General features: G+C 34.7%; 1 protein-coding gene across 1 annotated transcript in view; it reads right to left on the bottom strand.

The window, feature by feature from the left end:
* Positions 1 to 216: 216 nt before the first annotated feature.
* The window catches only part of TSBP1 (testis expressed basic protein 1), an 85094-nt gene continuing 73283 nt past the window's right edge, over positions 217 to 12027 (bottom strand). Inside the window, exon 20 of the mRNA XM_053905342.1 lies at positions 217 to 1413. Within this exon, the coding sequence (XP_053761317.1) occupies positions 451 to 1413 (963 nt within the window). The 3' untranslated portion in view covers positions 217 to 450. The remainder of the gene's footprint in view (positions 1414 to 12027) is intronic.

Here is a 12027-nt window from a genome sequence, read left to right as displayed (position 1 = left end):
ACAGCTCAGAGCCTGGAGCCCGTTTCACATTCTGTGTCTCTCTCTCTCTCTGCCCCTCCCCTGTTCATGCTCTGTCTCTCTCTGTCTCAAAAATAAATAAATGTTAATAAAAAATTTTTTTTAAAAAATAAAAAAAAGTGTTTTATGAGAAGCCCTGGTTGGTTGATTGGTTAGGCTGAATTAATGTAATAGTTGTCAAAGAAAATTATACATTTCTTTAGTCAAAATGTTTATTTCAGAAAGTATCCAGTCTTTCTTGATTAAGTCATAATTATCAACTTAGAAAACAAACAATTGGAAGCTGAGATTTGTGGCTGAGAGGACTAAAAATGGTGAAAGAACTACAGTAGACACTCTGTGGATGTATAAATTAAAGGGATTCTGTAATTATGATCCATTTAGGCAATAACTGGGTTATGACTTGTATTTGGAGGATGGGAATCATAATAATCAGTTGACTTTGCCCCTTACTGAACCTTCTGTTTTTTTACCCTTGACTTCTAATTCTTTCTTTCCTTTAACTTTGGGCTTTCCTTCATCACTTTTCTTCATAGTATCATTTTCTCCTGTATCTTTCTTCTTCCTTGCATCTCCCTTGTCTTTGTCCTGCTTTCCTTTGTTCTCAGAACTCTCTTTTTTTACTTGGGACCCTTGTGCTTGTGGCATTCTAGACTCACTCTTCTTTACTTGGGACTCCTGTCTTTGTGGTATTCTGGTGTCACTCTTCTCTATTTGGGAGCCCTGTGTTTGTGGTATTTCAGACTCACTCTTCTCTACTTGAGACTCCTGCTCTTGTGGTATTTTGGACTCACTATTCTCTACTTGAGACCCCTGTCCTTCTTGTGTTCTTAACTCACTCTGCTTTATTTGAAACCCCTGTCCCTGTGGTGTCCCAGTGTCATTCATCTTTACTTGGGCTTCCTGTTCTTGTGGTATTCTGGATTCACTTCTCTTTACTTGGGCTTCCTCTCCTATTGGTATTCCTATGTCACGCCCCTTTATTTGGTCTTCTTCTCCCAGCATCATGGTGTCACTTTCCTTTTTCTCAACCTCCATACCTATCTCACCGTCCTCCAACTCAATGCCTTTTGCTTTGCTTTTTGACTCTGTTTTGTGCCTTAAGGTCAAGGATTCATCAGAATCTGTAAATAAGATTTTCTTCTTTAATGTTTTCTTGTTTTCTTCTTGGCTGTTCTCAGTCTTTGTAGTGCCTTCATTTTTTAGAATCTGGGCCTTGAAATCTGATTTTTTTGCAACTTGTGCATCCGTGTAACCTGGAAATATAACTGAGCACACAACAAAAGTGCACATTTCAGATATCAGGTACTTTCTCTTTATTCCTACTTTCCCCCTGATATTCGTTTCTTTATTTTTTGTCTTAAAGATGACAAACCGGAGATAACTTGAGATTTCCTGGAAGTAGAAAATGGTGGAACTCTGCACTTAAAATTGTGTAAGTATTGGTAATATTCCAGACTCTCTTCAATAAACTGGAATATTAATCAAAGAAGAGCTAAAATGTACTATAAATGAACTGGCTGGCATTTGTTCAGTATATTATGGCTAATGATTAATGCTTAATAGCTAGAGGAGAATGTATTCTGAAAAGAAATGGAATTTATTTGTAGAAAAAAGTTTGGAAATAAGCAATAATTGTTTCTTAAAATAGAAAAAAAACTCTAAATATGCACTGCATATTGACTATAAGGATATCTCATTATTCAAAAGTAATAATAGTACTAGCTGATAATTATTGGGTGCTCACCGTACATCAGGCACTCAGTGTTCTGAGCATTTTATATGAACTATTAACTCATTTAATCCTCACAACAACCATATAGGGCATTTTATTATCCCCATTTTACAGATGAAGAAACTTGAGGTACAAAAAGCTTAAATGAATGTGAATATGGTCATAGAATTAGTAAGTGGTGGATCTGGGATTTGAGCCTGAAGAGTCAGACTCCAGAGTTCAGTCTTAACCGATACTTTAGACTGCTTCTTATGATACCTGCAAACTCACGAGTTTCTGGTCCCTTTTTCCAAGTATAGGTCAGTTAGCTCTGCTGTTTCTCAATTTCTGTGAGATCTAATAAACTTGAATTTGTTAGCTTCTGCTTTTTCTTTTTCTTCTTTTTTTTAGTGATTTGGTTCCCCGGATTAAGAAAAAAAATTATCTATGCTACTAAGAAGAATTCTGTGGGCTCTTGCTGTGAAGCAATGGGATGCCTTGCCTTAAGAAAACCTATTTAAATATTTAATGCAGTAGAAAGGATACTGAATTTAAAAGCTGAATCAGAACACTTGGGTTTAGTATTCTTGCCAGCTGGGTTTATTTGGGCTACTCCCTAATGTAATCAGTTACTCCCTAAAGACTTACTGCTCTGCCCACTTTGTAGAGTAATTTAAAGATTCTAGACAAATGTTTAAGGAGCATGGCTTTTACAGACAGACTGCTTCAAATCCTGGCTTCATACCTAACTAACTTGGGCAAACTTTACTTTCTTATCTGCAAAATGGGAGCAATAGTAGTAGCTACTTCACCGAAGTGTTATGAGGATTAAATAATATTATCTAAGTAAAGCACTCAGTACAGTGCATGGAACATGGTGAGTAGTGCAGTAAGTATTGGCTATTACTACTACCAAATGAGATAATACAGGCAAAAACTCTCTCTGATCTATCAAGATAAGGCATTCTTAGTTCCAACCAAATACTTTAGGGGAATGGTAAATTGCATCACCGGAAGATTTCTTACTTAAAAGTTGACTCTTTTTTTTTTTTTTTTTTTTTTTACAGAGACAGCCTTTTGGTATGTTTAGGGTTTGACGTCTGAAATACTGATCCACACACAACTGAATAACAAGTTGTAAAAAGTGAGACATTCCTACGTTAGGTAATAAGGTAACTATAAATCCGACGGGATGCTGCAGTTTAGTGCTTTCTGTTTGATATTTTCAACTGGCACCAAAATAAAAACAGTAAGAATCTTGCAATAATGCTTTCTGAACCTTCTGTGTATTTTTTCCTCCCTAGTGCTTATTTAATAAGCTATGAGTACCGACATTTTATTCTAGACAAACTCATTTCCAATTTACTAATGAAAATCAGTGGTAATATATCCTAAGCATTTTTGTACTGAGAAAGAGTTCACAATATTCTGATACCTGACAGTACCACCAGTGGCTACTTATTTTTGAAGCGGGGGGTGTGGTGTGTGGTGTGTGGTGTGGAGAAGAGTATGTGTTTCCACTGATGCTTCCAACCTGACAAATTCTGTGGAATGTACTCCTAAACAAGCTGGGTTTTTTCAAATATGGGAATATTTTTAGTTTTATACCATCTCTTGGGAGTATTTGTTTCACGTTTCGTACTGTGTATATTACTACTGCAGGACTCATTTTAAGCAAACTTTATCTCCTAAATTGTATGGATTTTGTTAATCAAAGGTAAATATTCTGGGGTTTGATGAAACAATCAATGTCTATTCTAGCTACACTTTTCCTAATTTTACAGAATTTTAAAGAATTTTATTCTTTTTCCCACTAAACTGAAAAGTACTTCTAGTCATTTCTAATAGTATCGTCATATCCTTGGTTTAGTGTTTTTGCTGTATATTTTCCATCTTGAACTTAATAGCATTGCAGAAGTAAGCCACAAATCATTAGTCCACCAAATTCTAAGTTCTTCTCTCCCTTCTTTTAAATTTTTAGATAGTGCATACATCTTTTTTTCCCTTTGGATCTCATAATCTCCATAGTATAAATATTTGTAAGTCCTGGCTCAAAGTCCGTTTACTGCAGATAGTAACCTGTACAGCAAAATTCTAATTTTAAGGGAAAGATTTAATCAAGACCTTGGCGGTCATTGTATTGTATTCAGGCTGCTTAAAGATTTTAAACTGGATTAATTTTTGTTAAAGCTGAAAGATGAATTAGCGATCATAGTAATAATTCTAATTATGCAATACTTAAAATAATGCAGCAACTAGACTATGGCCTTTATTAGGAAACTAATCCTATTGGGTTCTTTTAAAAAACTTTTATTTTAGGGGCGCCTGGATGGCTCAGTCGGTTAAGCATCCAACTTCAGCTCAGGTCATGATCTCACGGTTTGTGGGTTCAAGCCCCGTGTCGGGCTCCGTGCTGACAGCTCAGAGCCTGGAGCCTGCATCAGATTGTGTGTCTCCCTCTGTCTCTGCCCCTCCCCCACTCACACTCTGTCTTTCTCTCTCTCAAAAATAAATAAACATTAAATTTTTTAATTTTTATTTTCTTAATGTTTATTATTATTTTTATTTAAACTCAAGATCAAAAGCTTCTGTATCACAAAGGAAACAACAAAACTAATCCTATTAGGTTCTTAATCCACTGGCTATCAGGGAGCTGTCTAGACCATAAAGATCTGTTCAGCATTAAGGAGATGACTCATTATAGATCTCAGGCCATGAATTAGCATTAAAAAAAAAATCATATACTTAATTAGCTGATTGTGGAGGTGAGAAATAAAGAGACTTAACTTGAGAGGGTGGTGAATTTGATGCACTGTTCTGTCTTAAATCTTTTTTGAACAATGAATTAAACCTTAATCACTTTTTGCTAAAAATATCAATTGAGAAGAATATGTTTGAAATATTGTCAACAAGAATATATCTTTTACAAGAAAGCATTTTAAAAGATTGAACTGATTTTTGTTCTGGCAATTAAAAAAAAAAGCATATTCATTAAAAATGAATTCACCTCCAGGGAGGGACTTGGCCTATGATCCCTTCTCAAAAGCCCTCTTTCGTTTTATAAGGAAAACATACACTTATCACCTTCCCCATGTGGGGAGGGCATATGAAGAATGTAGATATGTCATGATTGCTTGAATGCATATTGTTTCTTGTACTATAAATCCAAAGAAAACAATTGTCCCTTTTAACTTCACCTCCTCCAACTCCCCACTGCCACTCACAAACCCACTCTCCTTCTAGTGTGAACTGAAAAAGAAGAAAGACTGAATATAAAGGCATATTTTGTGTTTGTCGGTATTTACAGTGTTTGAGATTCTTGAACTGTATCTTACTAAATTTAAGTTTTACTTGCTTCTTATGATTGTATATTTACAGAGTTTTAAGAATTATTATTCTGTTTCATATGATTGTCTTGAAGAGCTGAGGCATTACACAATCCTAATAAGAAATCTGAATTTAGAAGACAGTTAAAAGCCCAACATTGATTTAAATGGGATGTCTTTTATTTTTAAAATGGTTCTTCTGTGTACATTTAATTATATAGCTTCACTAGTGGAAGTACCTTTATATTAACAAACATTTTATTTATAGATATGGTTTCAGGACTAATCACCAAAAAGGCATTTGTGGTTCAGTAAAGAAGGCAATGTGTTGGTGTGGGAAGAGTATGTACTTTGGAGATGGGAAGTCCTAGGTTTAGATCCTGACACTGCTTCTTACCAACTCCTTAATCTTGGTCAAGTGTCTGAGCCAATTTACTGATCTGTAAAGTGGGGAATAACAATAGCTACCAGGCAGGCTATGGTAAAAATGAGATACTGTTTTTGAAAATGCCTAGCAGAGTATACAGTATATAGTAGGTGCTCAATGCCTACTATTCCTCAAAAGTAAAGCTACTTAGAAGCCAAGAAAAAATAAAGTTTTGTTCTTAACTACTTTTTCTATTAGTATGATTCAGTGAGCCTTCACTTATAACTAAAAAAGAGTTCTCAATTACCAGCAAAGAACTCAACAGAATTTAGGAACCAATCTTTCTTTCATTATATTTTGCTGGGAGTCAGAAAGGAGATTGTTTTTCAGAGCCTAGAAGATGGCCAGAGATTATGGCATCCTTTTCTATGAACTTCATCTCCTCTGCAGCAGTATCTCTAAAAGTAGTAATTTAAAATATTGGAAGATTCTCGAGGATGGGAACATTTAAAATAACCTTAGAAACACAAGTCTCTATTTTGGGAGTAGAAACAGCAAGTCCAGAAAATACCTATAAACAATGTAAAATTTCACAGTTGAGAATAAAGAACTTACCCATAGGAGTTAGTGCTAAAAAATAAAACACAGAAGATTAATCAATCAGTGTGAATTTTCTAACTCAAGGAAAACCCTACTTCCAAGAATACCCTATATAGGTGAATGCAGAAGCAGGACCTCCAGGCATTGTAAAATATCCCTCTGTTTCACCCTCAGGAGTGCAAAGGCTCCACATCCTACTTCACAGAGTATTCATTGAATACTTAGGTAGGGAATATCTATTTTATCAAAATTCAAATGATTGCACTTCCTACTTTCATTGTTCTGTCACAAATCATTTTTTAACCCACTCTCTTTTAGATCAGTTTGAAAATAAATGTGTATTGTTGGTTATTTATCAAAATCACCATCTTGTCCTGACATTTATTCTTTATATGTCAATTTTAGGTGAATTTCTTTTTTTAGTAAAAATTATCCATTGCCAGATGATACCACAAAGAAAACAGATGCCTTGTGGTAAACTAGCTGGGAGTATATGCTCCTAATAATCTTTGGTAGTAAATAACCAAGATATAATACAAGACCATTGTATTTTGTTCCAAAAGGGAGATAGAAAAGGGGAAATCAAAGTATGAGAAAATCACTTATTTAAAATATTGACTCTTCTAAGGTAAAAGAACTTGAAATACAAAACAATTGAGTAACAAAAACTCAAAGGTTCTGGACACAGAAATAGGTAAAGCAAAGAAATGACCCAAACTTACTGATTTTTCCAGAACTGTCCACTGAAAGAGACAAAGAAAAAAATATCAGTAGATATTGGGCTTTTCCTTCTTCACCAACCCCCAAGCTTCTGCACTGGATGGAATCTGTGTCGTAAACAATGAAGTTCCTTTTAATTAATAGGGAAACTCCATCTTCCCTCCCCCTTCTTTTAGCCTATTGTAGTTTTAGAAAGATCTTGTGATTAGCTATTTTATTTAAAAATTTTTTATTAAAATATGTTTGGCATATAACATTGTACAAATTTAAAGTGTATAACATGTAAATTTGATGGATTTGTATATAGTAATATAACTGCCATTATAGCAATAATTAGAACCTCTATCACATTACATAATGATCCTTTCTTGTGGTTAGAATCATTAAGATGTGGTCTCTTAGCAAGCTTGATGATTATCATACAATATTATTGTCTATGTTCACTATAATATACATTAGATTTCTAGGGCTTATTTACTATGTGTTGCAAGTTTGTACCTTTGAACAACACCTGTCCAACCCCGTCCTTGCCCCCCTCCCCGGCAATTCCCTGGTAACTGCAATTTTACTTTCTAAGGTTGGCTATGTTAGATTCCACATATAAATGATACCATACAGTGCTTGTCTTCTGTCAGACTTATTCATTCAGCATAATATGCCCAAGGTCTGTCTATGATGCTGCAAATGGAAAGATGTCCTTTCTCATGGTCAAATACTATTGCAGTGTGTGTGTGTGTGTGTGTGTGTGTGTGTGTGTGTGTGTGTATGTGTGTGTGTGTATCTCACATGTTCTTTATCCATTCATCCATTGGTGTGGGCAGTTAGATTGTTTCCATATCTTGGCTACTGTGAATAATGATGCAGTAAATATGAGAGTATATGTATTTATTGATATCTTGTTATCATTTCCTTTGGATATATACCTAGAATATGTGCCAACTTTTTGATGAACCTTCATGTTGTTTTCCATAGCAGTTGAGCCAATTTACATTTCTGCTAACAGTATACAACGGTTCCCTTTTCTCTGTATCCTTGCCAAAACTTAACCTCTTGTGTTCTTGATGAGAGCCATTCTGGCAGGTGTGACTTGATATCTCATTATGGTTTTGATTGCATTTCTCTTGATGATTAGTGTTGCTGACCATTCTTTCATGTGTCTGTTGGCCACTTGGATGTCTTTGGAAAAATTTCTATTTAGTTCCTCTGCCACTTTTGCAATCAGATTCTTCTTTGTTATGGAGTTGTAAGAGTTCTTTATATATTTTAGATATTAACGCATTATCTAATATATGGTTTGCAAAAAGTTTTTCCCATTCCATGGGTGGTCTTTTCCTTTTTAAAATTTTTTCGGTTGATGTGTGGAAACCTTTAGGTTTGATGTAGTGCAACTTGTTGGTTTTTGTTTTTGTTGTTTGTGCTTCTGGTGTCATGTCTAGAAAAATCAATGCCAAGACCAGCACTGAGGAGCTTCTTCCCTACAGTTTTTTCTAGGAGCTATATGGTATCAGGGTCTGTGTTAAAATCAGTGGTCCATTTCAAGTTAATTTTTGTGAGTGGTGTAAGACAGGGGCTTAATTTAATTGTTCTTTATGTTTTTTTTTAGTTTTTACTTTTAATCAAGTTACTTAATATACAGTGTTATGTTAATTCCAGGTGTACAATATAGTGATTCAGCAATTCCATACATTACCAGATACTCATCCTGACAAATGCATTCCTTAATCCCCATCGCCTGTTAATCTATCTTCCCACCAACCTCCCCTCTGGTAAGCATCAGTTTGTTCTCTGTAATGAAGTCTGTTTCTTGGTTTGTCTCTCTTTTCTTTTTTCCCTTTTGCACTTTTGTTTCTTAAATTCCACATATAAGTGAAATCATATGGTATTTAGCTTTCTCTGACTGACTTATTCTGCTTAAGATTGTACTCTCCAGCTCCATCCGTATTATTGCAAATGGCAATATTTCATTCTTTTTATGGTTGAATAACATTCCAATATATGTATATATATATATATATATATATTTGAATAACATTCCAATATATATATATATATATATATATTGGAATGTTATCACTTTGTCTTTATCTAGGTATCTCTATCTCTGTCTATCATCTATCTTTCTAGTCTCACTTCTTCTTTTACCCATTCATCAATTGATGGACACTTGGGTTACTTCCATAATTGGGCTATTGTAAATAATGCTGCTATACACATAGGGGTGCATATATCCAGTTGAATTAGTATTTTTGTATTCTTTAGATAAATACCCAGTAGCAAGATTGCTGGATCATAGAGTAGTTCTATTTTTAACTTTCTGAGTAACCTCCATATTGTTTTCCACAGTGGCTGTACCAGTTTGCCTTTCCACTAACAGTGCATGAGTGCTCCTTTTTCTCCACATCCTCACTAACATCTTTTGTTTCTTGTGTTGTTGATTTTAGCCATTCTGACAGGTGAGAGGTGATATCTCATTGTAGTTTTGATTTGCATTTCCCTGATGATGAGTGATGATGAAAATCTCTTCACGTATATGTTGACCATCTGGATGTCTTCTTTGGAAAAAATGTCTATTCATGTCTTCTGCCCATTTTTAATTGGAGTATTTGTTTTTTGATCCTTGAATTTTATAAGTTCTTTATATGTTTTTGACACTAACCCTTTATTAGATATATCATTTGTAAATATTGTCTCCCATTCTGTAGGTTGCCTTTTAGTTTTGTTGCTTGTTTCCTTTGCTGTGTAGCAGCTTTTTATTTTGATTTCGTTACAATAGTTTATATTTACTTTGGTTCCCTTGACTCAGAAGATGTATCTAGAAAAATGTTGCTACAGCTGATGTCAAAGAAGTTACTGCCTGTGTTCTCTTCTAGGATTTGTATGGTTTCGGGTTTCACATTTAGGAATTCGATCCAGTTTGAATTTATTTTGTGTGTGGTGTAAGAATGTGGTCCAGGTTCATTCTTTCGCATGTAGCTGTCCAGTTTTTCCCAACACTCTCTGTTGAAGAGACGGTCTTTTTTTCCATTGGATGGTCTTTTCTGCTTTTGTCGAAGATGATAATTGTGGGTTTATTTCTGGGTTTTCTGTTCTGTTCTGTTGATCTATGTTTCTGTTTTTGTGCCAGTACCATACTATTTTGATGACTACAACTTTGTAATATAACTTGAAGTCCAGAATTTGTGAAACGAAGCCTCCAGCTTTGGTTCTTCAAGATTTCTTTGGCTATTCAGTGTCTTTTGTGGTTCTGTACAGTTTTTAGCACTGTTTATTCTAGCCCTGTGAAAAATGCTGTTGGTATTTTGATGGAGATTGCATTAAATGTGTAGATTGCTTTGAGAAGTATAGATAGTTTAACAGTGTTTACTCTTCTAATTCATGAGCATGGAATGTCTTTCCATTTGTTTTATCTTCAATTTCTTTCATCAGTGTTTTATTGTTTTCAGAATAGAGGTCTTTCACCTCTTTGGTTAGATGTTTGCCTAGGTATCTTATTATTTTGGGTGCAATTGTAAATGGGATTGCCCTCTTAATTTCTCTTTCTGCTTCTTCATTATCCCAGTCTAGAGAAATGCAACACATTTCTGTGCATTGATCTTGTATCCTGTGATGTTACTGAATTCATTTTTCAGTTCTAGTAGTTTTTTTTTAGTGGAATATTTAGGGTTTTCTATATATCGTATCATGTCATCTGAAAATAGTGAAAGTGTTACTTCTTCCTTATCAATTTGGATGTCTTTTATTTCTTTGTATTGTCTGATTGCTGTGGCTAGGACTTCCAGTAGTGTGTTGAATGAAAGTAGTGAGAGTGGACATCCTTATTTTGTTCCTGACCTTAGGGGAAAAGCTCTCAGTTTTTCCCCATTGAGGATGATGTTAGCTGTGGGTTTTTCATATATGCCCTTTATTATGTTGAGGTATATTTCCTCTAAACTTACTTTGTTGAGGTTTGTTTTATCGTGAAAAGCATTTACTTTGTCAAATGCTTTTTCTGTGTCTATTGAAATGGTCATATGGTTCTTATGCTTTCTCTTATTGATGTGATGTATCACACTGATTTATTTGCAAATATTGGACCACCCTTGCAGCCCAGGAATAAATCCCACTTGGTCATGGTGAGTGATTTTATTAATGGATTTGGATTTGGTTTGCTAGTATTTTGTTGAGGAATTTTGCATCTATGCTTATCAGAAATATTGGTCTGTAGTTCTCTTTTTTTCATGGTGTCCTTAACTGGTTTTGGTAATGCTGGCCTCATTGAATGAATTTGGAATGAATTTGAATTTGAATGAATTTGGAATTTCCTTCCTTTTCTGTTTTTTTGGAATATTTTGAGAAGAATATATATCTTCTTTAAATGTTTAGTAGCATTTGCCTGTGAAGCCATCTGACCCTGGGCTTTCGTTTGTTGTTATTTTTTTTTTTTTAATTGCTGATTCATTTTTGTTGCTGGATATTAGTCTGCTCAGATATTCTATTTCTTCTTTCAGTTTTGGTAGGTTATATGTTTCTAGGTATTTATATCCATTTCTTCTAGTTTGTCCAATTGTTGGCATATAGTTTGGCATATAGTTTTTCTTAATATTCTCTTGTGATTATATTTCTGTGGTGTTGGTTCTTTCTCCTCTCTTCTTTGTGATTTTATTTATTTGAGTCCTTTCTCTTTCTTTGTTGATAAGTATGGCCAGAGGTTTATCAATCTTACTGATTTTATTTTCAAAGAACCAGCTCCTGGTTTCATTGATCTATTTTTTTTTTTTTTTTTTTAGTTTCTATGTCATTTATTTCTGTTGTAATCTTTATAATTTCCTTCCTTCTGCTGCTTTGGGGTTTTGTTCGTTGTTTTTTTCTTGCTCCTTTAGATGTAAGTTTACTTTGTTTATTTGAGATTTTTCTTGTTTCTTGAAGTAACTTCCTTCTTGTAACCACTTTTGCCAGATCCCACAGGTTTTGGACCATTGTGTTTTCACTTTCATTTGTTTCCATGTACTTCTAAAATTTTCTTTTATTTTCTGGTGGACCCATTCATTGTGTAGTAGCATATTATTTGGCCTCCAGCTATATGTGGTCTTTCCAGATTTTTCTTGTGGTTGACATGGAATCTGAAGTGGGCTCCAGGCTCTGAGCTGTCAGCCCAGAGCCTGACATGGGGCTCGAACTCACGAACCGTGAGATCATGACCTGAGCCTCAGTCGGACACTTAACCGACTGAGCCACTCAGGCATGCCATGAATGTATTTGTTAAATCTATCTGGTCCAGTGTGTCATTCAAAGCCATTGTTTCC

The sequence above is a fragment of the Panthera pardus genome, unplaced genomic scaffold (assembly GCF_024362965.1).
Source record: "Panthera pardus isolate Hobbes unplaced genomic scaffold, ASM2436296v1 HiC_scaffold_17, whole genome shotgun sequence".
Classification (NCBI taxonomy): Eukaryota; Metazoa; Chordata; class Mammalia; order Carnivora; family Felidae; genus Panthera; species Panthera pardus.
The sequence above is the reverse complement of the archived record's forward strand: the minus strand, read 5'-3'. Positions and strand labels throughout refer to the sequence as shown.